This window comes from Bos indicus x Bos taurus, chromosome 10 (assembly GCF_003369695.1).
Source record: "Bos indicus x Bos taurus breed Angus x Brahman F1 hybrid chromosome 10, Bos_hybrid_MaternalHap_v2.0, whole genome shotgun sequence".
Lineage (NCBI taxonomy): Eukaryota > Metazoa > Chordata > Mammalia > Artiodactyla > Bovidae > Bos > Bos indicus x Bos taurus.
The window spans coordinates 78,841,308-78,867,833 of record NC_040085.1 but is presented as its reverse complement, the minus strand read 5'-3'; the positions used below and the strand labels follow the sequence as shown (position 1 = coordinate 78,867,833).

The window sequence follows — 26,526 nt, the reverse complement described above, 5'->3', positions numbered from 1 at the left end:
AAAGTATCCTTTGAATTTTAAATTCAAAATTTGTAAAGGATACTTTCTCAGTAAGGAAGAGATTGAAGTCTAGGTTCTCTGTCATAAAAGCAAAGCTCTGCATTCATAAAATAAAAGCAAAGCTTAAGATATTAAGTATGTCGATGCTCCCAAACTTCAGAGTGGGGTTCAGAGACAAGAATGAAGCACAGTCCATTCCTTAAAAGACTTCAGTGGGCAGGTTCCCAAGCTTCAGATACGGTCAAAAAGTGTTAAGTCGCTCAGTCGTGTCCAACTCTTTATGACCCCATGCACTGTAGCCCACTAGGCTCCTCTGTCCATGGACTGTCCAGGCAAGAATACTGGAGTGGGTTGCCCTTTCCTTCTCCAGGGGATATATCTGATCCAGGGATTGCACCTGGGTCTCTCACATTGCAGGCAGACTCTTTACTGTCTGAATCACCGGGGAGCCAGATATGGTCAGTTAGGGCCCAAAGAGTGTATGGGACTCTCAGTGGAACAAAAGCTCAGTCTTCAGAAGCAGAACTCAAGGCCAAATCTAGGCCAGCAGTTGAGACTTGGGCAGGCACTTCTTATATTTTTCCTGCTTAAGGTTAAGATTGGTCCTACAGATAAGATCAGGGTTTAGCCTAAATACACTGGGAAAAGTTCAGGGAAGAAAGGGATGGACCCATCAATGAACAAAGTAGGGTTGCTAGGGCTGATAGGACCTGACAAGGAGTCAGAGATGGTTGTTTTGTTACAAAATGTTTGCTGGGTGCTCTAGAAAACCCACCACATGTTGTATGGATAGGATTTAAAAAAAAATACAGTTGGTTTTATTTATTTTTTATTTATATTCTTATTTTTGGCTGTGCTGGGTCTTCATTGCTGCACACAGGCTTTCTCTAGTTGTGGCAAGTGGGGGCTACTGTCAGGTTGGGGTGCACAGGCTTCTCATTTATGGTACTTTCTCTTGTTGCAGAGCATGGGCTCTAGAGTGTTTGGGCTTCAGGAGTTGTGGCACGTGGGCTTAGCTGTATTGTATGTAGCATGTGGAATCTTCCTAGACCAGAGATTGAAACCATGTGCCCTGCAGAGTCTTAACCATGGACTACCAGAGAAATCCAGGATTTTTATTAATATATGGTCTATGATTACAGTGGTTTTTCCTGTGGTCATGTATGGATGTGAGAGTTGGACTGTGAAGAAGGCTGAGTGCCGAAGAATTGATGCTTTTGAACTGTGGTGTTGGAGAAGAGTCTTGAGAGTCCCTTGGACTGCAAGGAGATCCAACCAGTCCATTCTGAAGGAGATCAGCCCTGGGATTTCCTTGGAAGGAATGATGCTAAAGCTGAAACTCCAGTACTTTGGCCACCTCAGGCGAAGAGTTGACTCATTGGAAAAGACTCTGATGCTGGGAGGGATTAGGAGCAGGAGCAGAAGGGGATGACAGAGGATGAGATGGCTGGATGGCATCACTGACTCGATGGATGTGAGTCTGAGTGAACTCCGGGAGTTGGTGATGGACAGGGAGGCCTGGCGTGCTGCGATTCACGGGGTCGCAAAGAGTCGGACACGACTGAGCGACTGATCTGATCTGATCTGATTACAGTGTTACAATTCGCTGGGCCTGACAGATTTTTTACCATTGAGATGTTTATGGAAGAAAGTTTGAATTTGCTGCCAGGCATCTGCTTGTGCATTTGAGTGAGCCTTTGGCTCACCTCCATGGAATACTGGTTGGCCCAAAACTGCATGCACAGAGGCTCTACAAAGAGGAAAATAAGGTGGGTCAATACAATGGCCAGTTCCTGGATAGTAGATTATCTGGGGTCTGTCTTTCCCATGGGCTTGTAACCGTTCAGAGGCTATACGAGCATAGACTTCACTCTTCCAGTTATGATCATCCATGCTAACAATAAACAGGAAGGGCCCCTGGGCCTTTTCCAATGGAATAAGACTTTGGTGGTTGGTTTTCTCTAGTGGGTTGCCCCAAATATCCACAAAATTTAAAAAGCCTGACTCAGTGATTGTATATTTTTCTAGGTCATAGCTGAGCTCAGGAATAATCATATCTTTGTAATGCAGAGGAGCTAGTGTGTTGGCCACGCAGGCATTAATAACTATAGTGGCTGTGATGCCCTTCAAGAAAGAGGCCATTGAGAGACACAGGTCACCTCCTTTGGAAAAGCCAAGAAGCCCAACACCAGGGCCTTTCACCTGATGAAAAGAGAGAGCGAGAACAAGTTTAGAATTCATAAGTGGAGAATTTAACTGTGATTTTACATTCTCTAGGCAGCTTTCTGAAATGTCATTTGCTTTTCATCCTTACGCAACAGTCCACAAAGTTCAAATATATTTTCTAATGGGCAAATCAATTAATTTCCTAGTACACAGGGCCTCCACTAACATTTATGGCAACTGGGTCAAGAGTACACACAGAGGCCCATATACTCTATACCTAAATACTTTAAAAAGTTACAAATATTTAAAAGTTAAATAAAATATATTTTTCCTGTAACCTTGATAAATACACCTCCATAACAACTTATAAGGTCAGGATCAAATTTTATATCTTGGAACTCCTTGGAGTTCTGTACTGGAACATGGCATGGGGGGAGCACCAGCCCCTGCCCCAGTCTCTGGTTTTTAGCCAACTCTCCTTCTCTTCCCATCCCTGGCTCCACATTGTACCTTAAGAGCCCCCTTACACATGGACACCCCAGCCTATATGTGTAAGGCCTAGGTATATTCCCATGAATGGACCCAGAGAAGCAGAATAGGGCCTGGAAGCAAGATCAGAGCTGGTTGGCAGATAATTCTGGGGTTCCAGGTCTAAAGGGCATGGTGGGAGGGGCACATGGTTTCCAGGTAGACATATTCCCTTGGTCCCTCAAACTCCACACCCTGTGGGCAGGAATGCAGCCAAAGGAAGGCCAGAGAGTGGTCATCTAAAACAAAAGGCTCCCAGCCTGATAATATATATTAGTCTCTTCTTGTTCCTGGGGCCTTATAACCCATAAGTAAATCATCAGTTCAAGATCATCTAGGTTTAGCAGCTTTGTTGAGACTAGTCCCTGAATTCTAACAGAATTAGGCTTTGCAGTACATCTTACTCCTTAACATTAGAATGTTTGGGTTTCTTTAAGTCTAGATAGTAGCAAAGAGTATGTATTCCATTCCATTTATAATAATTCCAAAATGTTTTAATTAACTTTTTCAGTCTCAGATAAGAACTTTATCTACAAAACCATAATGCAGTTAATACACTTAACAAAATTAATGATTCCTTCACAGCATCAAATACAAATGCCTTATTCAAATGTCACCTGTTCCTTCAAAAATCTCTTTATAGGCAAACTTTACTCCTCTACACATTTACATTAATTTTTTTTTGGCGGGGGGCGGGGGGGGGGGTGGTGCACACGCAGGATCTTAGTTCCCTGACCAGAGATCACGCCTCTGCCCCTGCGGTGTAGGTGCAAGTGGGCCACTACTGGAGCACCAGGGAAGAACCTACATTAATCTTATAAATGAGAAAAACTGAATCCCAGAGAGGCACCTCCTTTATTCAGGACTATAAGGCCACTAGGTAGTAGACCCAGAACCAGAACTCAACGTTAGTGACTTTTAAGTCCAACTCTTTGAATTCTGATCAAGAACTAAATGGAATTGAGTCACGGGGGATTGAAGAGAGATAGGCAGAAATGAAAACAATAATCCTAACAACTTTTGAATAAGCCTTTGTATCTCATGCCATATTTCCAGCCCTGGGTGTCCTGGTAGAGCTTTTGGATCCAGCCCTGTGTTGGCTTCACCCGCTCTGCTCTGCATTCAGGCAAGCGCCAGAACCCACCTTTGGATGCTGTAGCATGAAGTTCACGGCTTCTTCAAAATACTCCAGGCACACATCATTCAGATGTTCAGGGAGGTCTTCAAATCTGAAATAAGCCAGGGCAAGCACAGCAAAACCATGTCCGGCCAGAAGGCTGGCCCTGTATTCACAAAGGCCCCCACTACTTCCAAACAGGTCGAGGATTCCAGGAAAGGGTTTGCTGCCTGGAGAGCACCACAAATAATAAGGGTTTTAAGCGCTAAGAAGACATTCTTGAGATTCAGAATTTGGTCAGCAAAAAGGAGTTTTTAAAGCAAGGAAGGTTGGGGATGAAGTGGGGGTGTTAAGGTGGAGGAGGACTCTTTTTACTTTTTTTTTTTAAATAAACTTTGGGGAGAAGGGAGGGGGAACAAAATGCCTTATTTTCTCCAGAAATGTTCACATATTTGCAAAAAACAATAATGATAATATGAACCAAGTTAGAAATAACAGCATGAAATATACATTTCTACCAAATTTTCCTAAAAAAAAAAAAAACACCTGAGAATGCTTTGACAGCTGTAAAACACTCTACAAATACAGGGCATTATTAGAATATATTCCCTAACTCCTTACGCTCTCTGCTCCAGCCTTAAAGAATGCCATCCCTAAATGTGCCCTGTTCTCATTGGCCCCTGAAAATGGTGTACACTATTCTCCTCCCCTCGCCACCTTTTTTGACCTGGTTGATTCATCAGTCTTCAAATTTAAGTTTAGATCTCCATTCCTGGTAGCTTTCCCAACCTCCCCCACCAACCCCCTCAGGCTGAGTTGAATTAGGTAGTATTTCATTTGTTCCCACCAGCACCCTGGGCCTACAATTCCCATATCATATCACTTACCATTCATCGATCCAAGTATAGTTGCCTACATACTCTAATAGGCGGGAGGTACAATGAAGCCCACGTCTGACTTTGCTAGCTACTGTAAGTAGCATAATCCTTGATTTAATATATATTTGTTAAATGATTGAACTTTTCTACATTGTTTACATAAAGTCTTTGAGTCAGAACACAATAAATTTTAAGTGGGCCACAGTAGTACTAAAATAGTTAACAGTTGACTTAATTGAAATACGGTTGGGCAGTGAAAAAAAATTTTTTTTAACTGAAAGTCTTTAGGAGATTCTTATTGAGTCAGCAAGATTTATTGAGCTCCTATTATATCCCTGTGTAAGTCTCTAGGAATATAGAGATATGGAGATATGTAAGTCACAATTCCAGCCCCAGGAGTTCATAGTTGAGTGGGCAGCGACCAGTTAAGGTTGTAAATTGCCAAAGAACTGTAAGAATAAAGTAGGGCTTCCTGTTTTGGAGAAAGTCACAGGATTCAGTTTAGGGATTCTGTGAACAGTGGCAGCTCCAGCATTTGTATATAGTAGGGGTTTCAGTCAGGAGTTTGGTTGGAAGGGGTGGGTCACCTGTCCGGTTTGCAGACCACTTTTACCTAGCAAGCATCTTGTTTTTACTTAGACTAGCGTTTCTAACCTTAGCACTATAGATAACTTTGAGCAAGATAATTCTTTTTCTGGGGTTGTCCTGTGCACTGTGGGTTTTTTGCACCGTCTCTGGCCTCTACCCACTACCCACTAGGTGCCAATAGCACTCCCTCCCTGAGTTGTGATAAGCAAAAATGTCTCCAGATATTGCCAAATACCCTTGGAGAAGGGAAAATCATCCAGGTTGAGAACCACTGACAGACGGTTTATGACAGGAGGAGGGGACCTGCAAGCAGTTTGTTTGTTTTTCAGTAAGTTTGATGTGAAAGAAGGCAAAAATCATTCTTGCACATCAGCAGAAGTCATTGCCTAATATTAGCATTAATATCTGAGATACAGCTGCGTGGCTGGCACATAAGCAGCATAAATGTCCTTTCTGAGTCGGCTGAAAGCACTTTTAGCATACAGCTAAGGGAGTGGCAGTACCTCCAAGCAGTACCTCCAGGCAGTGCACTGAAATTTAGAGGAGAAACTGCCACCCAAAATTCATGGTAGACTCTGGAGCTTGGGGGCTAGTTTGGAGAAGTTCCACAACCACAGGGTTCCGTAGGCAGACAAGGGGCCGCCCAGGGTCTCGGGACTATACCCAGCTTTCCACAACAGCCTGGGAAGGGAGCGGCTCACCTGGAGGCAGGAAGAGCGTGGCGCGCACCCGGCCCGCGCGCACCGGCTCGCGCCGCACTCCGGGTGCCAGGAAGTCGCGCTTGTGCACCGCCCGGCCCAGGAGCCGCTGGGCCTCGGGCTCGTGACCGTCGAGCACCTCCAGCTCCACGACGAAGGGCGTCTGTACGTCCCGCTTCACCAGCCGCGTTAAGGGCTCCTCAGGCTCCAGCGCCCAGAACAGCCCCATGGGCTCGAGCCCTGCGAAGCTCCCGCCCAGCGCGGGCGCGCGCTCCAGGTCCAGCAGGCCGGCGGCGTCGGCGCAGTAGCGCGCGTGGGCCCTGAAGAGCGCGCCTTTCTCGTCGCGCAGGGACGCGCGCAGCGTGACCGGCTGCCCCGGCGCCAGGCCGCGCACAGTGATGCGCACGGGCTCGTCCCAGCGGCAGCGGCCCGCGGGCTCCAGCGTCACTGTCACTGCCATCCAGATCCCAACGGAAAAGGCGTGGCCCGTCAGAGTCAAGAGCAGGGCTTGGCGTCTCTCCACCTCCCTAAAAGGCCGTCGCAGTTGGAACCTTAGAGCTACTCCCGTGGGTTGTGGTAGGGACACTCGCTAAACTGCTTTGTGAGGTCTCCTGGAGTATGTGCAGTCCGCTATTGCTTGAGTGGAAGAAAGTGTCTGCTAAAGCAAAAGTTACCGTTAATTATTAATCCTGCAGTCCAGGGTTCAGTTCAGTTGCTCAGTCGTGTCCGACTCTTTGTGACCCCATGAACCGCCCCAGGCCAGGCCTCCCTGTCCATCACCAACTCCTGGCATACACCCAAACCCATGTCCATTGAGTCGATGATACCATCCAACCATCTCATCCTCTGTAGTCCCCTTCTCTTCCTGCCCTCAATCTTTCCCAGCATCAGGGTCTTTTCCAATGAGTCAGTTCTTTGCATCAGGTGGACAAAGTATTAGAGTTTCAGCTTCAACATCAGTCCTTCCAATGAACACCCAGGACTGATCTCCTTTAGGATGGACTGGTTGAATCTCCTTGCAGTCCAAGGGACTCTCAAGAGTCTTCTCCAACACCACAGTTCAAAAGCATCAATTCTTCGGCGCTCAGCCTTCTTCACAGTCCAACTCTCACATCCATACATGACCACTGGAAAAACCATAGCCTTGACTAGACGGACCTTTGTTGGCAAAGTAATGTCTCTGCTTTTGAACATGCTATCTAGGTTGGTCATAACTTTCCTTCCAAGGAGTAAGCGTCTTTTAATTTCATGGCTGCAGTCACAATCTGCAGTGATTTTGGAGCCCAGAAAAACAAAGTCAGCCACTGTTTCCATGTTTCCCTATCCATTTGCCATGAAGTGATGGGACCAGATGCCATGATCTTAGTTTTCTGAATGTTGAGCTTTAAGCCAATTTTTCACTCTCCTCTTTCACTTTCATCAAGAGGCTCTTTAGTTCACCTTCTGCCATAAGGGTGGTGTCATCTGCATATCTGAGGTTACTGATATTTCTCCCGGCAATCTTGATTCCAGCTGTGCTTCTTCCAGCCCAGCGTTTCTCATGATGTACTCTGCATAGAAGTTAAATAAGCAGGGTGACAATATACAGCCTTGACATACTCCTTTTCCTATTTGGAACCAGTCTGTTGTTCCATGTCCAGTTCCAACTGTTGCTTCCTGACCTGCATACAGGTTTCTCAAGAGGCAGGTCAGGTGGTCTGGTATTCCCATCTCTTTCAAAAATTTCCACAGTTTATTGTGATCCACACAGTCAAAGGTTTTGGCATAGTCAATAAAGCAGAAATAGATGTTTTTCTGGAACTCTCTTGCTTTTTCATTGATCCAGCGGATGTTGGCAATTTGATCTCTGGTTCCTCTGCCTTTTCTAAATCCAGCTTGAACATCTGGAATTTCACGGTTGACATATTGCTGAAGCCTGGCTTGGAGAATTTTGAGCGTTACTTTACTAGTGTGTGAGATGAGTGCAGTTGTGCAGTAGTTTGAGCATTTTTTGGCATTGCCTTTCTTTGGGATTGGAATGAAAACTGAACTTTTCCAGTCCTGTGGCCACCACTGAGTTTTCCAGATTTGCTGACATATTAAGTGCAGTGCTTTCACAGCTATCTTTCAGCATTTTAAATAGCTCAACTGGAATTCCGTCACCTCCACTAGCTTTGTTCGTAGTGATGCTTCCTAAGGCCCACTTGACTTCACATTCCAGGATGTCTGGTTCTAGGTGAGTGATCACACCATCATGATTATCTGGGTCGTGAAGATCTTTTTTGTGTAGTTCTTTTGTGTATTCTTGCCACCTCTTAATATCTTCTGCTTCTGTTAGGTCCCTACCATTTCTGTCCTTTATTGAGCCCATCTTTGCATAAATGTTCCTTTGGTATCTCTACTTTTCTTGAAGCAGTCCAGGGTGGTGAGTGCCAAAATAGAAGAAGAAAGACTGCCAAGAGTTAAGGGACTGGGAAAGATACTGGCAGTTCCAAGAAGCATTTAAGGATTAAAAAGCGTCCCAGGTGATTGTAACTTAGGGGATCTGTTGGAAACATAGTCCTAATCCTACCCTTGTCCCTCAGTCCTGTTACCAAGAACCCACAGCGGCTTCCAGAGCAGGTAGGTGTTTATGGAGTGCAACTTTCCTGGATTCCAGTCTGATTGACTCCTTAATAGTGATCCTTATCGAAGTACATAATTAAGCCTCTGAATCCAGTTTCCTTATCTGTAAAGGATTTATTGTGATGGTTAAATAGGGGACGACTATTTAACCTATTTATTTAAACAGGATGAGATGGCTGGATGGCATCACCAACTCAATGGACATGAGTTTGAGTGAACTCCGGCAGTTGGTGATGGACAGGGAGGCCTGGCGTGCTGCGGTTCATGGGGTCACAAAGAGTCAGACACAACTGAGCGACTGAACTAAACTGAGATAGGCAAACACAGGCTTGACACTGCACTGATACTATAGTAGATCCTCAGTGAGAGTTTTGTTCTTCGATTTGGTGCCAAAATCTCGGCGCCTTGTGCACCCATACCAAACACATATAGAGACAGAGATTTGGAGGAAAGAGAAGTGAACGTGAAAGTTGCTCAGTTGTGTCTAACTCTTTGGGACCCCATGGACTATATACAGGCCAAGGAATTCTCCAGGCCGAATACTGGAGTCTGTAACCTTTCCCTTCTCCAGTGGCTCCTCCGAACTGCAGTGGGTAGCCTTTCCCTTCTCCAGGGGATCTTTCCAACCCACGGATTGAACCCAGGTCTCCTGCATTGTGGACAGACTCTTTACCAGCTGAGCCACAAGGAAAGCCCAAGAATTCTGGCTGGAGTGGGTAGCCTATTCTTTCTTCAACAGATGTTCCTGACCCAGGAATCGAACCGGGGTCTCCTGCATTGCAGGCAGATTCTTTACCAACTAAGCTATTAGGGAAGCCCTGGAGGGAAGAGATGACTTTATTCCTTTGCAAGGCAAAGGTGGAAAACCCAACAGCCTTAACACTTTAAGAACTGTGACCCCAGCCCCTCCCAACCCAGGGAAACTGCGAGAGGTTATATAGACTCCCTGGGCTCCTGGTCTAGGGTAGGTGTTAAGGCTCAAAGTAATCAAAGTCTTGCATTCTTCTTCCTCTTTATTTCAAAACAGTCACAGCTAGTGTCAGATAATTGGGCTAAGTTGTCTCTGGGTTATGGAGATTCAGTAGATGCTCTCAGGAAAGAAGCTGGTTGCATTGCTCTGCTTATCTTACCATCCTTATTCAGTCGCTGATCTGAGACTTTTTCTTTCTTATCAGGAGGACAAATGCTTTTAGAAGTAATTTTATCCAGGATCATTAGTTGTTTACAGTGGGAAAATTAATTCAGATACCTCACATGGAAAAAAAAAAGCCCACACATTTTAATCTATCAGTATTTAATGTAGTCTGTTACGTCAAAATTCATGGTGGATTTTAATGTAAAGTCAGCATTTATTCTCTTACATCCCAGTTTTTTGTTATCACTCATCTTTTAGTTTCCTGATTGTCGATTCTCACATTTATATTTCCAGCTCTCATGTCTCCTCTGAGATTCAAGCTTGTTGGTCTAATTTCGTATTTGGCATCTTCAGTTGGATGTCCAATAGGAAAAGATAACAGAAATAGAAATCTTGGCTTTTTTCTCCAGACTGTTCTTTCCTCAGGGTTCTGTTTCAGTAAATGGCATCAGTGTTCATCCATTGGCTTCCCAGATGGCTCAGTGGTAAAGGATCTGCCTGCAATGCAGGAGATATGGGTTCGACCCCTGGGTTGGAAAGATCTTCTGGAGAAGGGAGTAATCCCACTCCAGTTTTCTTGCCTGGGAAACAGAAGAGCCTGGAGGGCTACAGTCCATGGGGTTGCAAAAGACTCAGACAGGATTTAGCAACTCAATAACGAACAAACAACAATTCATCCATTAGTTTAAGGAATCCAAAAAAAAAAAAGACAGCTTGGAGTCATTCTTGTGTTCTCTTTTTCCATCCCATCATCAAACTCTGTTGCTGTACTTTGGAATGTATCCTGCATCTGACCACTTTTCATCACCTGCATTGTTAGCACCCTACTCTGAGGTGATATCTCACTGTGGTTTTGATTTGCATTGATGAGCAGTGTTGAGTATCTTTTCATATGCCTGTTAGCCATCTATACACCATCTTTGGAAAAATACCTATTCAGGTCTTCTGCCCATTTTTTAATTGTTCTGTTCTTTTTGATATTTAGTTGTATGAGTTGTTATTTTGGATATAATCCCCTTGTTGGTCATATCATTTGCAAATATTTTACCCAGTTCAGTAGGTTGTTTTTTTGTTTTGTTGATGGTTTCCTTTGTGCAAAATCTGTTAAGTTTACTTAGGTGCCATTTGCTTTTTTTTTGCTCATATTTCTTTTGCCTTACGGGACTGATAAAAAAAAAATGTTGCTATGATTCATGTCAAAGAGTGTTTTGCCTATATTTTCTTGTAGGAGTTTTATGGCTTTAAGTCCTACATTTAGGTCTTTAATCTATCTTTGGTTTATTTTTGTATATGGTATGAGAAAATATTCTAATTCCATTGTTTTACATGTAGCTATCCAGTTTTTCCAGCACAGCTTGTTGAAGAGACTATGATTTTGCCATTGCATATTCTTTGTCATAGGTTAACTGACCAAAGGTGTATGGATTTATTTCTGGGCTCCCTATTCAGTTCCGTTGACCTATGTACTTGTTTTGGTGCCAGTACCATGCTGCTTTGATGACTATAACTTGGTAATATAGTCTGAAGATAGAGTACATAATACCTCCAACTTTGTTCTCTCTCTTTTTTTTTTTTTTTTCTCAAGATTGTTTTGGCAGTTTAGGACCTGTTGTATTTCCATATAAATTTTAGGATTTATTTTACTTCTGTGAAAAATGTCATGGGTATTTTAATAGGGATTGCAGTACATCTCTAGATTGCTTTGGGTTCTATGGCCATTTTAACTATTAATTCTTTCAATCCAAGAACTCAAGGTATCTTTCCTTTTTTTGTAGTCTTCAGTTTTCTTCATCAATGTTTTTACAGTTTTTAGAGTACAGGTGCTTCATTTCCTTGGTTAAATGTTAAAGGATCCTCTCTAAGTGGAAAAGAAGATTCATTAGGAAAGGGAAAATTGCACTAAGAAAGGAAAATGTGTAGTAAGGGTTGAAGATTAATCACTTAAAGAAGCTAGTAAGAAGATTCAAAGACAAAAAAGCAACTATAACAACAATAAACAGTTAAGGGTAAACATGAAAATGTAAAATCTGACATCGAAAACACAAAATGTAGGTGAGGGGAATAAAAAATGCAGATCTTTTAGAATGTGTTTGAACTTAAACGACTAAATGATTACTAGTTCAAAACAAGTAGATATAGATATAGGTCATCATATATGAAACCTGTGGTAACCAGAAATAAAAAACCTACAATAGACACACAAAAACTAAAAGCAACACAGGCACACTACTAAAGAACATCATCAGCTATGCTTCTCCTTGCTAACTATGACAAAATGGAAGAGGAAGAGGTGAGCTAAAGAACGAACTGCTAAATAGGAAGCAACCAGGGCTTGCCAGATATAACAGTAATACTGTTTCTTCTTACAAGTTCTCCAGATGGTAAATTACTCCATAACTAAGACAGGAATTCAGAACAAACTCAAACCCAGGGTGGATCTGTGTGAGAGACTTTGTGAAGAAAAGATTCAAGGTAGTGCTTCATAAAACATTTCAGAATGGCAAAAGGTCCTCTAAAGATTTTAAGGTGTACCTAGCATATCCTGTCTATTAAATAATAGAATTTATGGGAACCTTAAGGATGCTTGCCTGCAGCATCATTCCAAGGACCCCCAGATAGAGAAGTTACTATCTCAAACAGATTTGCAGTGGTGTATTATCTAAGAAAGTGAAACCCACTAATAATTTTCAGAAAACCTGCATAATTCTTAAGAGAATTGTTCTGGTGGAAGCAGAGTCTGAACTAAAAAAGAGAGTATATGAAGTATACTAAAAGAGAGAATATAAGAAGAGCCGAATCATTGGAAGAGACCCTGAGTAGGGAAAGATTGAGGGCAGGAGGAGAAGGGGGCAACAGAGGATGAGATGGTTGGATGGCATCACCAACTCAATGGACATGAATTTGAGCACACTCTGGGAGATGGTGAAGGACAGGGAAAACTGGTGTGTGCAGTCCATGGCTTCACCAAAAGTCAGACATGACTTAGCAACTGAACAAAAGACAGAGCGAAATAAAAAGAGACGGATGTCTCATCCATTTTGTCCAGGAAACAGATCCAGGAGGGTTTTTTCGCTCATTTAGGAGCTACAGAGAACAATTCAGAGTATAAACTGAGCAGCAATGGAAGAATTGGCAACATGTTCTCAGCTGGATTTCAGGGCTGCCGTCTTTGGGGTCGCACAGAGTCGGACACGACTGAAGCGACTTAGCAGCAGCAGCAGGGGCTGTTATGTGCCTCCCACATTCCCCATTTTTGAACAGGAATGTCTAAGAATTATACTACCACCACCATATCCTGATGTATGTGTACGTACAGTTAACTTCCTTATTTAGTTCACAGGTCTTAAGATTGAGAAGATGCCTAAGGAGCTATACCCAAGGAACTATACCTGAGGAGCTTCATCTGTACCTGAACTTGATATAATTGATGCAGTCTTGGACTTGGAGCCTGAGCATTGCTATTCTAGAATGAAACTCTGGTGGGGAGAAAGAAAGTGAAAGAAAGAAGGAAAGTGAAGTCGCTCAGTCGTGCCCGACTCTTTGCGACCGCATGGATAGTAGCCTGCACCAAGCTCCTCCGTCCATGGGATTTTCAAGGCAAGAGTACTGGAGTGGGTTGCCATTTCCTTCTCCAGGGAATCTTCCCAACCCAGGGATCGAACCCAGGTCTCTCACATTGTAGACAGACACTTTACCATCTGAGCCACCAGGGAAGTCCAGGCTGGCTTGTCAGGAGTGGGGAGGGGGGCCTCAAAGGAGGGATGGGTGTATTTTACATGTGGGAGGAATATGAATAGTGTGGCTTAGAAGGCAGATTTTAAAAGGTGATTACAGGGTTTCCCATTCCACATGCTTTTCTAGAGACTCTGCACTCTCCTTTTGAGAGGTAGACTACTATGTTCTCCTTAAAGTCTGTGGGTCTTTGTGATTGTCTTGATCAGTGAAAGTGTTAGTCACTCAGTCGTGTCTGACTCTTTGTGACCCCATGGACAGTAGCCCGCCAGGCTCCTCTGTCCATAGAATTCTCCAGGCAAGAATACTGGAGTGGGTAGCCATTCCCTTTTCCAGGGGATCTTCCCAACCCAGAGATTGAACCCGGGTCTACTCCATTGCAGGCAGATACTTTACCATCTGAGCCACCAGGGAAGCCCAGCTTGACCAATAGTGTATGGCAGGAGTGATACACTATGTAGCTTCCAAGACTATGTCAAAGATAAGGCCATGCAATTCGGCCTTGATATGCTGGGATGCTCACTCTTGGAAGCCAGCCAAATTAGCCACTGTAAAGGCCCACATGGAGAGAACTGAGACCCTGTGAACCCACAGCCCTGCCCGAGATCTTAGCTGATAGCCAATACCAACTTCCCTGCTCGGTGAGTGACAAAAATAGAATGGTCAATGTTTTAAGCTACTATGTTTTAGGGTAGTTTGTTACATAGCAATAGATAACTGAAATACACCCCAAATATAGTCACATAAAACAATATTTTGTTCATAGATCCACAGTTTGGACAGCGCTTGACTGGGACAACTCTTTTCTGTTTCAGGATATCTAAGACCTTCACTGGGAAGATTCAATGGCTAGGGCTAGGATCATCTAGAGGTTTGTTCACTCATGTATCTAGTACCTGAGCTGAGATGACTCACAGGCTGAGTTCATTTGGGACGATCACAGGAAGTGCTTACAGTTGGCTTCTCCGTGTATTTGGGGCTTCCTCACAGCATCACAGCCTCAAGTTTGTCAAGCTTCATCAGGTGGCTCAGCCCTCCAAGAGCAAGTGTTCCCAGCAAACAAGGCAGAATCATCATGGCCTTTATGACCAAAGTCACAAAGCATCAGTTCAGCCCTCCTGTACTAACTGAAGCAGTCAGAAATCCATCCATATTGAGGGGAGAGGGCGTAGACCTCGTGCCTCTTGGTGCCAGAAGTATTAATGTTACGAACAATTTTTCTGGGACTTCCCTGGTGATCCAGTCCTTAAGAGTATACCTTCCAGTGCAGGGAATGCAGGTTTGATCCCTGGTCAGGGAACTAGGATCCCATACGCCATGGGGCCTCTAAGCCCATGTACTGCAACTTACTGAGCCTACACGCCACAACTAGAGAGAAGCCCACATGGTACAAGAAAGAGCCTGCACGCTGCAACTAAGACCCAACATAGCCAAATAAATAAATGTTTTTTAAGAACCAACTTTTCTCTGATATGTTAAATATGATTTTCTTTGTTTTAACTGACTTGAAGTTTATGGGTGTTATGTCCCCTCAAAACTCAAATGTTGACATCTGAAACCTCAGTGTAATGGTATTTGCAGGTAGGGCTTTTAGGAGTTTGTCAGGTTCAAATGAGGCCCCCATGAAGGGATTAGTGTCCTTATGAACCCAGGAAGAGAAACCAGAGGTGGTTTCTCCTCTCCCTGCCAGGTGAGGAGACAGGGAGAAGGCAGCTGTCTCTAGGCCAGAAAATGCCCCCACCAGGAACTGAATCTGCCAGAACCTTGATCTTGGACTTCTCTGACTCCACAACTGTGAGAAATGTGTGTTGTTTAAGCCACTCTATCTGTGGTATTTTGTTAGAGAAGCCTGAGCTAAGACATAGTCCTTCCGGACTATGTGGTTGATGTCTTTGTCAGTTTTCTTCAAATATACCTACATAATGCTTTGTAGCTTTGCTGTTAGGGAAGAAGATGATGCCTCTAGGAATGTCCCAATATGAGTTTCCAAAGTTTGTTCTTAGAACCAGGAAGCAAGAAGGAAAATAGGTCATAGTCACGCTCCTTTGTATCAGTTTTGACTAAACTGTTCTAGAGCCAGACGCTCCCCTTCTTACCATCACTCCTCCTCCCAGGGGATTCTTCTCTAATCTCTATGAGAAAAAGGTCAGTCTGGCTATCCTTCTATCAACACCTCTGTATATTTTAGCCAATGAGAATTCTTCTGTCAGTAGTAGTTGAACCAGTAGCAAATGCTGAATGGTCATTCTCTCCCAATGATGGAAAAAGTAACCTAGTATTTGTTCAGCTTTAAATTTCATCTGTGCCTCCAAGTGTTAAGTAAAAACACCTAGATGAAAACACAAATTTTAACAGTGGGGATACTTTTTACTATTTTGTATTGTATACTTTTAATCCAATCTTCTACAAGAGGTATATGTTACATTAGAAAAATTCATTACAAAATAAAACTCCAAAAAGTTTCCTACAATAAATCATTAATAACAATGACATGAATTTAATGTTACCCAGGGTACAAATGATTCACATAAGATTATTAAACACTAAAATCCAACCTTGAATCTCTCTCTCCTGTCAGTAGCAGAGCAGTGCATTACAATTTGGGGGAAGGTCCAAGGTGTTTGGTGAAGAAGGTTAGAATTTTCTTCCACGCATCTACCTGGGCCTTAGAATGAGCCCTGGGCTCCCCACCCCACATCACGGGTTTGTCCAATAATTTGTGCAAAGAAGCTGGGCACATGGGAAAATAAGGGGGCTCAATGTAGTGCCCGGTCCCAGGATAAGAGATGATCTGGGGTTTTTCCTTTCCATGGGCCTGTAACCGTTCAGAGGCTATCTGGGCACAAAACTCACTCCTCCAGTTATGGTCATCCTGACCAACAATGAAGAGGATGGGCCCCTGGGCCTTCTCTATTGGAATCATGCAGGGGTTCTCACATCCCCCTACAATATCATTCCTTACATCCACAATGTCTACGAGGCCAGAGAAAGCTACCTTCACTCGCCTCAGGTCATGGCCCAGTGGTGGAATGCAGTTCTCTTTGTAGTACATAGCTTTGTTTCCATTGAATCCAGATCCATTGATGGTCACTGTGGCTGATACATTCTTCAAAAATGAGGCCATGGAGAGACAAATATCAGCCCCTAAAGAAATGCCCAGAAGGCCAATGCCTGGGCCTTTTATCTGCAAGAAAAGAAGAGACAAAAGTCAAAAACCTACTCCAGAGAAAAGCATTTTTCTAAATGCAACTAGAGATGCTGCTAGCTTTGACTTGTGAACTGCTCACAAGACATTCAACCTCAGCTGACAGGAGATTCTTTCCTTGTAAAGATTATCTTCCTGGACACGTGGCAAACAAATCTTAAAAACTCACCTCACTGGTAAATTTGGGAACTGGTTGCAAACTTCCAGAGAGTCATGCACTAGAGAATGCTGAGCCATGGAGCCTGTTGAGTTCAGAGCCTCACTCAGGTGGAATTATAGCATCAATGTTCTTGGTATCTAACTTGTGAAAGGAAAGTCTGTCCCAAGAAGTGAATCATTATCAGACCACATCTAAATATATACTGAAAAATGCTTAGCTTTATAGAAACAAAGTAAGACTTCAGAGTCCAATTAAGTAGTTCTTAGCTTCTGAAATGGGTGGACAAGTTTCGATCAAGTCTGAGAACATATTCTGCTACAGAAATATAAAGATTAAAAAGCATGCAAAGCTAAAAAAATTTAAAAACTCCACTTGAAGAAATTTTAATATTACTACATAATTCCCTGAAATAAAATCTCACATGAATTTTACAATGAAGTCGGCAATTTTAACCCATCTGACAGAGAAAGTATACCTAAAGGTACCTAAAACCAAGGAAGTCTTCAAAAGAAATGTCTGTGAAGGAAGAGTAGAGCAGCATCAGTGCACTTGGCGTAGGTGAGTGCAAAGTGACACCCTCTCTGCAGGTTCTAGAGAGAATGATAAAGGACATTAGGAGAACCTGGGCGTGTTGAAGCATGTAGCACAGGGCTTCTTCAAAGTAGTCCAGGTCTATGGTATCAAATTTCTTGGGGAGATCTTCAAAGCTATAATAAGCTAGAGCCAATGTGGCAAAGCCATGGCCAGCCAGAAGGCTGGCCCGATATTCCAACAGGCCTCCTCCAATACCGTAGATGTCAATGATCCCTGGGAAAGGTCCAGATCCTAAAGAAGGCAATATTATAAAGAGAATGTATTATATAATTTATTAAAGAATTTTATTTCCTTTTAGAAATCTTTCTAAAGTATTTAGTGGGTGCCTGTGAATCAGAGGAAAGAAAAGAGCTCTCTGAGTCATTATTGAACAAGGGATACAAATTCCAAATTATTTCCAAGGTATACTTGGAGAATCTTTAGTTGTGAAGGAGTCTAATACTATATCATGGAAGGAGGATTTTAGACAGTTGATTTGCAGTGTTCTTTTATAGGACTGGGCACAGAATTGAGAATCAAAACGAAGCTTTCAAAAGCAAATCAAAATCCTTGGTGATACCTTTGGTTCAGATGTCTGCTTAGAGGGAAAAAAAGAGAGATCCTGTGAGGCTTTAGGTGAGGAAGGCCGTGAAGTCTGAAAAGTGATCTGTGGTAGAGAGGAGCATGAAAAAGTAGGTAAGGGGCCCAGTGTACGCAGGACACTCGAGAAGAGTGACGAGGCACTAGATTCCTCTGCTGTCATCATATTGTGTAAGGCCATCATACTGTGTCGCAATGGCACCCCACTCTAGTACTCTTGCCTGGAAAATCCCATGGATGGAGGAGCCTGGTAGGCTGCAGTCCATGGGGTCGCTAAGAGTCGGACACGACTGAGCGACTTCACTTTCACTTTTCACTTTCATGCATTGGAGAAGGAAATGGCAACCCACTCCAGTGTTCTTGCCTGGAGAATCCCAGGGACGCGGAAGCCTGGTGGGCTGCCATCTCTGGGGTCGCACAGAGTCAGACACGACTGAAGCGACTTAGCAGCATCATACTGTGTCAGAGCTGAAGTTATTCATAGCAAAGTGAACCTACAGACCCCATCCAGTCCTTTTTTTTTTTTTTTTTAATATTCATAACAACAGTATCCACCTCTTTGGGATACAGAGGTTAAATGAGATAATGCAAGCAAACCGCGTAACAGAGTGCAGAACAAATCAAAAGCCTCCATTGTGGCTGTGAGGTCACTGATTTAGTCAACATCCTCTTCTCTGACTCCGATCCCAAGCCACCCTTCCCGGGAAGCGGTATCACAAACCGAGACGGCCTAGAGAACACGATCGCCAGGCCCCAGCACCCCGGGCTCACCTGGCGGCAGGAAGAGCGTGGCGCGCACCCGGCCCGCGCGCACCGGCTCGCGCCGCACCCCGGGCGCCAGGAAGTCGCGCTCGTGCACCGCCCGGCCCAGGAGCCGCTGGGTTTCGGGCTCGTGACCGTCGAGCACCTCCAGCTCCACGGCGAAGGGCGTCTGTACATCCCGCTTCAGAAATCGCCAAAAAGGCTTCTCGGGCTCCAGAGCCCAAAAGAGCCCCATGGGCTCGAGCCCTGCGAAGCTCCCGCCCAGCGCGAGCGCGCGCTCCAGGTCCAGCAGGCCGGTGGCGTCCGCGCAGTAGCGCGCGTGGGCCCTGAAGAGCGCGCCCTTCTCGTCGCGCAGGGACGCGCGCAGCGTGACCGGCTGCCCCGGGGCCAGGCCGCGCACAGCGATGCGCACGGGCTCGTCCCAGCGGCAGCGGCCCGCGGGCTCCAGCGTCACTGTCGCCACCATCCCGGGCCCACAGCCGCAGTCTGGACCCTGAGCGTGAAAGCGCGGGCGGCTACTGGAGTTTTCGCCTCAGGCCGGGTGGAGGGCGCTCGGACGTCCGACGGTGTCAGGCGTCGCCTGGAGCCGAGAGAGATCTGTAGCTGAGCCGCCTCTGGAGGCGTCCCTTTAGGTCTCGGACCCCTGCTCGTTGGAGGTTAAAGCACCGGGTCTTTCTTCTGGCCCAGGGTGGGGCGCACAGGGATTTTCTGCTGTCTATAATGTGGAGCGGAACCCGCCCCGCCCACGCCTCTTTTCTGCCTCAAACATCCCTCGCTAGTTGGGAGTGAAGCGTGTTGGATATGGATTCGTGGTGAAACCGGAGCTGAATGCCTTTAGGCAGAATTCCGAGAATTCTAGCCTCTCCCAACTTTTTTTTCTGAAACTTTAAATGAGTTATAGACAAATACGCACACACACACAAGTTCAGTCGCTCAGTTGTGTCCGACTCTTCGCGACTCCATGAATCGCAGCACGCCAGGCCTCCCTGTCCATCACCAACTCCCGGAGTTCACTCAGACTCAACGTCCATCTAGTCGGTGATGCTATCCGGCCATCTCATCCTCTGTCGTCCCCTTCTCCTGCCCCCAATCCCTCCCAGCATGAGTCTTTTCCAATGAGTCAGCTCTTCACATGAGGTGGCCAAAGTACTCTGGAGTTTCAGCTTTAGCATCATTCCTTCCAAAGAAATCCCAGGGCTGATCTTCAGAATGGACTAGTTGGATCTCCTTGCAGTCCAAGGGACTCTCAAGAGTCTTCTCCAACACCACACACAACACACACAAAACCCTGCCCTAAGTGTGTATTTCGTAACCCGAACGTACTTGGGCTTCTGAGCTCTAGGGTCTAGAAACATCATTGCCAGCACCCCAGTAGCACGTTCCCTTGCCCAACGTACTCTATCCTGAGTCCAACAAAACGGGTTCAGTTCAGTTCAGTCGCTCAGTCGTGTCCGACTTTTTGCGACCCCATGGACTGCACCACGCCAGTCCTCCCTGTCCATCACCGACTCCCGGAGTTTACCCAAACTCATGTCCATTGAGTCGATGATGCCATCCAGTCATCTCATCCTCTGTCGTCCCCTTCTCCTCCTCCCCTCAATCCCTCCCAGCATCAGGGTCTTTTCCAGTGAATCAACTCTTCGCATGAGGTGGCCAAAGTATTGGAGTTTCGGCTTTAGCATCAGTCCTTCCAATGAACAAAACAGGTTAGCTTTTCCCAACTCTGTATTTTACGGTGATGAATCCTCCAATGTGCCGTTTTTATTGTCTACTTTGGCTCAACATTACACTTGTGAGCTTCATTGCTGTTTTTTAGTGTAGTTGTAGATTGTTCTTTATCTCTGCCAAATAGTATTTTATTCTGTGGTCATTAAAGTATTGGTCAAATATTACTGACTATAGGCTTTTGTTAGTTCCCAGTTTGGGACTCCTAGGTATAGTGCTCTGAATATTCAAGACTATATCTTTTGACTGACATATATGTGCCTTTCAGTGAAGTGAATACCTGGGAGTGGAATTGCTGTATCATAGAGAATGAGACTTCCCTAGTGGCTCAGATGGTAAAGCGTCTGTCTACAATGCGGGAGACCTGGGTTCGATCCCTGGGTCTGGAAGATCCGCTGGACAAGGAAATGGCAATCCACTCCAGTACTATTGCCTGGAAAATCCCATGGACAGAGGAACCTGGTAGGCTACAGTCCATGGGGCCGCAAAGAGTCGGACACGACTGAGCGACTTCACTTCACTTAGAGAATGAGAATGTTCAGCCTTTGTAGATACTAAATGTCAGCCTTTTGAATGTGATCCTAGAAGCAATGTAGGTATAATGTTTAAGGATACCCAGCATTTTGCATATAGTATAGTAATAGCTACTCTTTAGCGATGTCCCATCTATTATACATACACAATTTAACAAGTCCATAAAACACTGGGAATAATTTTCAAATATTGGAAAGGAGAAACGTGAGGCTTGGCAAATATAAAACTGCTAAGGATTAGCCTCTAATAACTGTCAGAGCCTTGACCAGCTCCAATGTGGAACTCAACAGTGAGCCGCAGCATTGCAGTGAAATGTAATTAAAGTTCTAGCTCTGGCTCCATCACTGACTAGTTCTGTAGGCTCAAATAAGTTTATATCTTTTGAGGTTTAAGAGTTCTTGTGTGTAGCGTGATGGAAGTCTGCTATAAGGGGATCCAAGGTGACAGTGTGTGTGAAACTCTTAGAAGACTAGGAAGCAAAATTCATGCTTCATTTTGTAATAGAGATTGAGCCTGTGTGTGTGTGTGTGTGTTTTTTCTCATGGTCTCCAGATATTTGCTATAGGTTTGCATACTGCTTTTCAAATTCTTCTTAAAGGAAAAAAAATTTTTTTTCCAAAGCATACATAAGCAAGAGCTTCCCCAGTGGCTCAGCTGGTAAAGAATCTGCCTGCAATGCAGGAGACCCCGATTGGATTCCTGGGTCAGGAAGTAACCCTGGAGAAGGGATAGACTACTCACTCCAGTATTCTTCAGCTTCCCTGCTGGCTCAGACCGTAAAGAATCCACCAGCAATGCAGGAGACGTGGGTTAGATCTCTGGTTTGGGTAGCTTCCCTGGAGGAAGGCATGACAACCCACTCCAGTATTCTTGCCTGGAGAATCCCCATGGACAGAGAAGCCTGGCGGGCTACAGTCCATGGGGTTGCAAAGAGTTGGACATGAGTCAGTGACTAAGCACATACATAAGCAATAATGACAAGTTTACAGTGGTAAATTATGAGTCTCTTCTCTGTCCTTTTGCCACTTTCTCTCAATGGTGAATACATCCGTCTAGATTTTGATTAATATGTAAAGTAGTAAACACACTATGGTACTAGTCTTTTTTGTTCTTTGGTTTTTAAAATTAAAAACATGTTACATATTCTTTGTATTATTTTCTCTCTTCAACCACTTTGTTTAATATAAATTTTAATTTTTAAAATATTTGTAGGCTTTATTTTTAAATATATTTGATACATTTATTTTTGCTTCAGTTTTCTTTTATTTTCTATTTGTATGGCATGCCTTTTTCATCTCCTCACTTTCAGTCTGTGTGTCTCTTTAGATCTGAGGTTAACCTCTTGTCGGCAACCTCTAGATGGGTCTTGTTTATTGACCCATTCAGCTACTCTGTGTCTTCTGATTGAAGTATTTAATCTGCTTACATTTAAAGTAATTATTGAGGGAATTCCCTGGCAGTGCTGTGGTTAGGATTTGGGGCTTTTCTACCCGTGTGGCCCCGGGTTTGATCCGTGATAAGGAAAGTAAGGTCCTGCAAATCTCATAGTGCTGCCAGGAAAACAAAAATGAAGTAATGTTGATAGGTGTGTACTTATTGCCATTTTTTTGGCCATATTCTGGTTGTCTTTGTAGTTCTTTTCTGTTTCTTCTTTGTTTCTTTCTTCCCTTGTGACTTGATGACTATATTTAGTCTAATATTTAGATTCCTTTCTTTCCTGTTTGTCTGTTATGTAATTCTGTTTGTGCTGGCCAGGAGGTTTATTTATGGATATATATTTGATTATTTTAAGTTTCTGATCTCTTAATGTCAGACACATTTTAACCACCCTGCATTTCTACCCTCACCACCCCACCCCACCATTTACTGTTTGTGGTGTTTTACATACATACATCCTTTTATGTATATCTTAACCTATTTATTGTGGATATAGATGATTTGATTACTTTGTCTTTTAACCTTGCTTTGTAAATGGTTGAACTATACTACCTTTTTTGTGCCTTTAACCAATGAGATTTTTTTTTCATACTTTTAATATTTCTAGTTGTGGCCTATTCTTTTCTACTTAGAGAATTTTTTAAAGCGTTTCTTCTCAGGTAGTTTAGTGATACTGAACTTTTTTCAGTTTTTGCTTATCTTTAAAATTCTTTATTTGTCCTTCAAATCTGAGTGATAGCCTTCCTGAGTACAGTGTTGTTGGTCGTAGATTTTTTCCTTTCATCATTTAAAATATATCATGCTGTTCCCCTCTTATCTGCTGTGCTTAGTCATTTAGTCCTGTTGGCTCTTTGCAACTTTGTAGCCCACCAGGCTCCTCTGCCCATGGGATTTCCCAGATAATAATACTGGAATGCGTTGTTGCCATTCCCTTCTCCAGGAGATCTTCACAACCCAGGGATCAAACCCACATCTACCTGGGTCTCCTGCATTTCGGGTGTTCTTTACTGTCTGAGCTACCAGGTAAGCCATTTCTGCTGCAAGTCAGCTGGCAGTTAAAAAAAATAATTTTTGTATCTTTATTTTTGTCTGCTCCGGATCTTCTGTTGCTGCTTGTGTGGGCTTTTTCAGTTGTGGTGTGCAGGCTTCTTATTGTGGTGGCTTCTCTTGTTGGGGAGCACAGGTTCTAGGGAACATAGGCTTCAGTAGCTGTGGCTCAGGGGCTTAATTACCCCTTGGCATGTGACATCTTCCTGAACCAGGGATCCAAGTCATGTCCCCTGCATTGGTAGGTGGATTCTTTACCACTGGACCACCAGGGAAGTTCCTCAGCTGAAATTTTTAGGGAATTCTTATGTATGTTTCTAGTTGCTTTTCTCTTGCTGCTTTTTACCATTGAATTGAAAGAGTTCTTTATATGTTCTTGGCCCAAGTCTCTAACATATATGTGATTTGGAAATATTTCTTACCACTGTGTGAGATGTCTTTACAGTTTTTTAATGGTATTGTCAGGGGAGTGTGTCATTTCCTCGGTGCTGTCTCATCACAACAAAAATTTGAAGTGACAGACGTTAAAGCCCTCGGACAGAACATATCTCAGCTCTCGGACAGACTGTGTCACAGCTCTCAGACAGATCAGTGTTACAGTTCTGTGTTACAGGTCAGTTTTATTTAGAAAATAAAAGGAAAATACATCCTCGAGGCGTGAGGGCATGCCGACCCAAAAGACGTGAAGAGAGAGAGAGAGTGCGTGCACGCGGGAGAGAGAGCCCCGGCACTTTGGCTCCTCTTTTTATGTGTTTTTCCCTCCCCCTGGCCTGCCCTATGTAAATTGGGCTAGCCAGGAGTGCTGTTTGTTCTACCTGAGGTCCTCACTCTGGTCCTCTCCTCGGACCTCCCTTTATTTTATTTTCGTGGGCTTTTCCCTCCCTTGTCTTTTAGCCACCATCATTCTGGACTCCTTTTTCATATTCTCACTACCTAACAGTATCCTTTGGTGCATAAATTTGATGTCCAATTCATTTATTTTTTCTGTTTTTGCTTATGCTTTGATGTCAAACCATTATCTAATCCAGAGTTACAAAGATTTGCATCTATATCTCTTACATTTACACTTGTAATCAATTTTGAGTTCATTCTTGTGTTTGCTGTGAGGTAGGATTGAAATTCATTCTTTTCATATGGATATTCTATTGTGTCAACACAATTTGTTGAAAAGACCATTCTTTCTCCCTTGAATTTTCTTGTCAAAAATCAATTGACTGTAAGTGTGGTAAATGTCAGGATTTATTTCTGGAATCTCATTTCTATTCCATTGATCTTTTTGTCTATTCTTTTGCATGTACTGCATTGTTTTAATTAGTGTTGCTTTCTAGCAAGTTTTAAAATTGGTCATTGTGAGTTTTCCAGTTTTATTATTCTTTGTCAAGATTATGGGTTTCTTGAGTTTCCATAGGAATTTTAAGATCAACATACCAGTCTCTGCAAAGAAACTTGCTGGAATTTTGATGGAGGTTAGATTGAATCTGTAGATCAATTTGCTCTATGTTAGTTTGCCAGGGCTGCTCAGTCGTGCCTGACTCTTTGCGACCCCATGGACTCTAACCTGCCAGGATCCTCTGTCCCTGGGTTTTCCCAGCAAGAACACTGGAGTGAGTTGCTATGCCTTCCTCCAGGAGATCTTCCTGATCCACTATTGAACCGGAGTCTCCTACACTGACGGGCAGATTCTTTACCATTGAGCCATCGGGAAGCCTTCTGGTGGCCAAGGGTAAAAGCCAGGCTCTTGTTTGTTAGTATTAATTCTTCAGTACACCGTTGGAAATTTTTAACGACTTTCTATTCACTTCTGTATAGAGCCTTTTAATCTGAAGCCAAAAGTTGTCTACACAATATTCAGCCTCATCTTGTGTGAGCACATGCTTCCTGAGAGCATGATGACTTTATACTGTGGTTGTGTTTTCTCTTGTCCTGAATTTTTAAATCTAAGTAAACTTGGTGCTTGGTGAAGCCTATTCTGTTATTTGTTAATTCAAAACCAAGACCATTGCTGCTAGTAGAACAGATTGTGGTTTACAGTCTTCTATGCCTTAATTTTTTTCTCATACATATCCTACCTCTTATTTCTGGAAATTGTGAGAGATTTCTTAAGTCTTCTTATGAATCCTAATTTGACTGCTAGCCATGTCTGTTTTGTTTCTGAGCTCATCAACTGAATTGTGTATCTCAGCAATCATTTCCACTTCCTAAAATGTCTTGTGTATATTAGGGAAAACCTACTGTTCTCCTCCTGTGTCTCTTTTCTGTGTGACTCCTTTACTACTCAGAACACTGCATTTCTGACACTTCCGGTCACCATATGTGTGGTGTAAATCTTTGAGACAACCATCTGATGTCCTAGAATTTAATTCAGTTCTAACACTGTCTACCTGGAGATGGTGTCAGTTCCCTGAGGTTAAGGTCTCAGTCCCACATCACTGCTCTCACCCCACCCTAGGTGCCAATTGCAAGTAGTAGGTCCTCAGGGTACCCACAATCTCTGTGTAATTAGGCTATAAATCTGAGGTCTCTACAACCCCTTCTTCAGGTTCTACTGATTTGCCAGAGCAGCTTGCCAAACTCAGGGAAACCCATACATCAACTACCTTATTGAAGAATATGATAAAGGATACAGAGGAACAGCCAGATGAAGAGTTCCATTGGGCGAGGTCTGAGAGAGTCCCAGTGCAGGAGCTTTTGTCCCTGTGGAGCTGAGGTATGTCTCCCTAGCAGTGTGGATGTGTTCACCAAACTGAAAGCTCTCCAAACCCTGTACTATTGGGATTTTTGTGGAGGCTTCCTCACATATGCTTAGTTGCTAAATCATGTCCAACTCTTTGCGACCCCATGGACTGTGGCTTGCCAGGCCCCTCTGTCCATGGAGATTCTTCAGGCAAGAATACTGAACTGGGTTGCCATGCCCTTTTCCAGGGGATCTTCCCAAACCAGGGATCTTACTCAGGTCTCCCACATTGGGGTCAGATTATTTATTGTCTGAGCCACCTTGGAAATCCAAGAATACTGGAGTGGGTAGCCTATCCCTTCT

At 43.8% G+C, this 26,526-nt stretch overlaps 2 protein-coding genes across 3 annotated transcripts; both read right to left on the bottom strand.

The window, feature by feature from the left end:
- Nucleotides 1-1,095: 1,095 nt before the first annotated feature.
- ACOT6 (acyl-CoA thioesterase 6) lies at nt 1,096-6,642 on the bottom strand. Of its 2 annotated transcripts, none has more exons than XM_027552376.1 (3): nt 5,979-6,633; nt 3,839-4,041; nt 1,096-2,202 (listed from the first exon to the last, which is right to left on the bottom strand). In XM_027552376.1, the coding sequence occupies exons 1-3, from the start codon at nt 6,433-6,435 to the stop codon at nt 1,597-1,599; spliced, it is 1,266 nt and encodes a 421-aa protein (XP_027408177.1). In that variant the 5' UTR covers nt 6,436-6,633; the 3' UTR covers nt 1,096-1,596. The 2 variants fall into 2 exon arrangements, with proteins under 2 accessions (XP_027408177.1, XP_027408178.1); XM_027552377.1 differs by having other exon boundaries at nt 1,618-1,750; nt 5,979-6,642.
- A 9,143-nt stretch (nt 6,643-15,785) lies between these two features.
- On the bottom strand, nt 15,786-19,528 carry ACOT4 (acyl-CoA thioesterase 4). The gene is made up of 3 exons (XM_027552375.1): nt 18,756-19,528; nt 17,434-17,636; nt 15,786-16,630 (listed from the first exon to the last, which is right to left on the bottom strand). The coding sequence occupies exons 1-3, from the start codon at nt 19,210-19,212 to the stop codon at nt 16,040-16,042; spliced, it is 1,251 nt and encodes a 416-aa protein (XP_027408176.1). The 5' UTR covers nt 19,213-19,528; the 3' UTR covers nt 15,786-16,039.
- Nucleotides 19,529-26,526: the final 6,998 nt, after the last annotated feature.

Bases quoted from the DNA above. Each gene is read 5' to 3' on its own strand.
- ACOT6 (XM_027552376.1), bottom strand. From the start codon at position 6,435: ATGGCAGTGACAGTGACGCTGGAGCCCGCGGGCCGCTGCCGCTGGGAC. The intron at 4,042-5,978 runs GTGAGCCGCTCC...GGTGCTCTCCAG, and splicing joins CACGCTCTTCCTGCCTCCAG to GCAGCAAACCCTTTCCTGGA. The intron at 2,203-3,838 runs GTGGGTTCTGGC...TCTTTTCATCAG, and splicing joins TCATGCTACAGCATCCAAAG to GTGAAAGGCCCTGGTGTTGG.
- ACOT4 (XM_027552375.1), bottom strand. From the start codon at position 19,212: ATGGTGGCGACAGTGACGCTGGAGCCCGCGGGCCGCTGCCGCTGGGAC. The intron at 17,637-18,755 runs GTGAGCCCGGGG...TGCCTTCTTTAG, and splicing joins CACGCTCTTCCTGCCGCCAG to GATCTGGACCTTTCCCAGGG. The intron at 16,631-17,433 runs GTTCTCCTAATG...CTTTTCTTGCAG, and splicing joins ACATGCTTCAACACGCCCAG to ATAAAAGGCCCAGGCATTGG.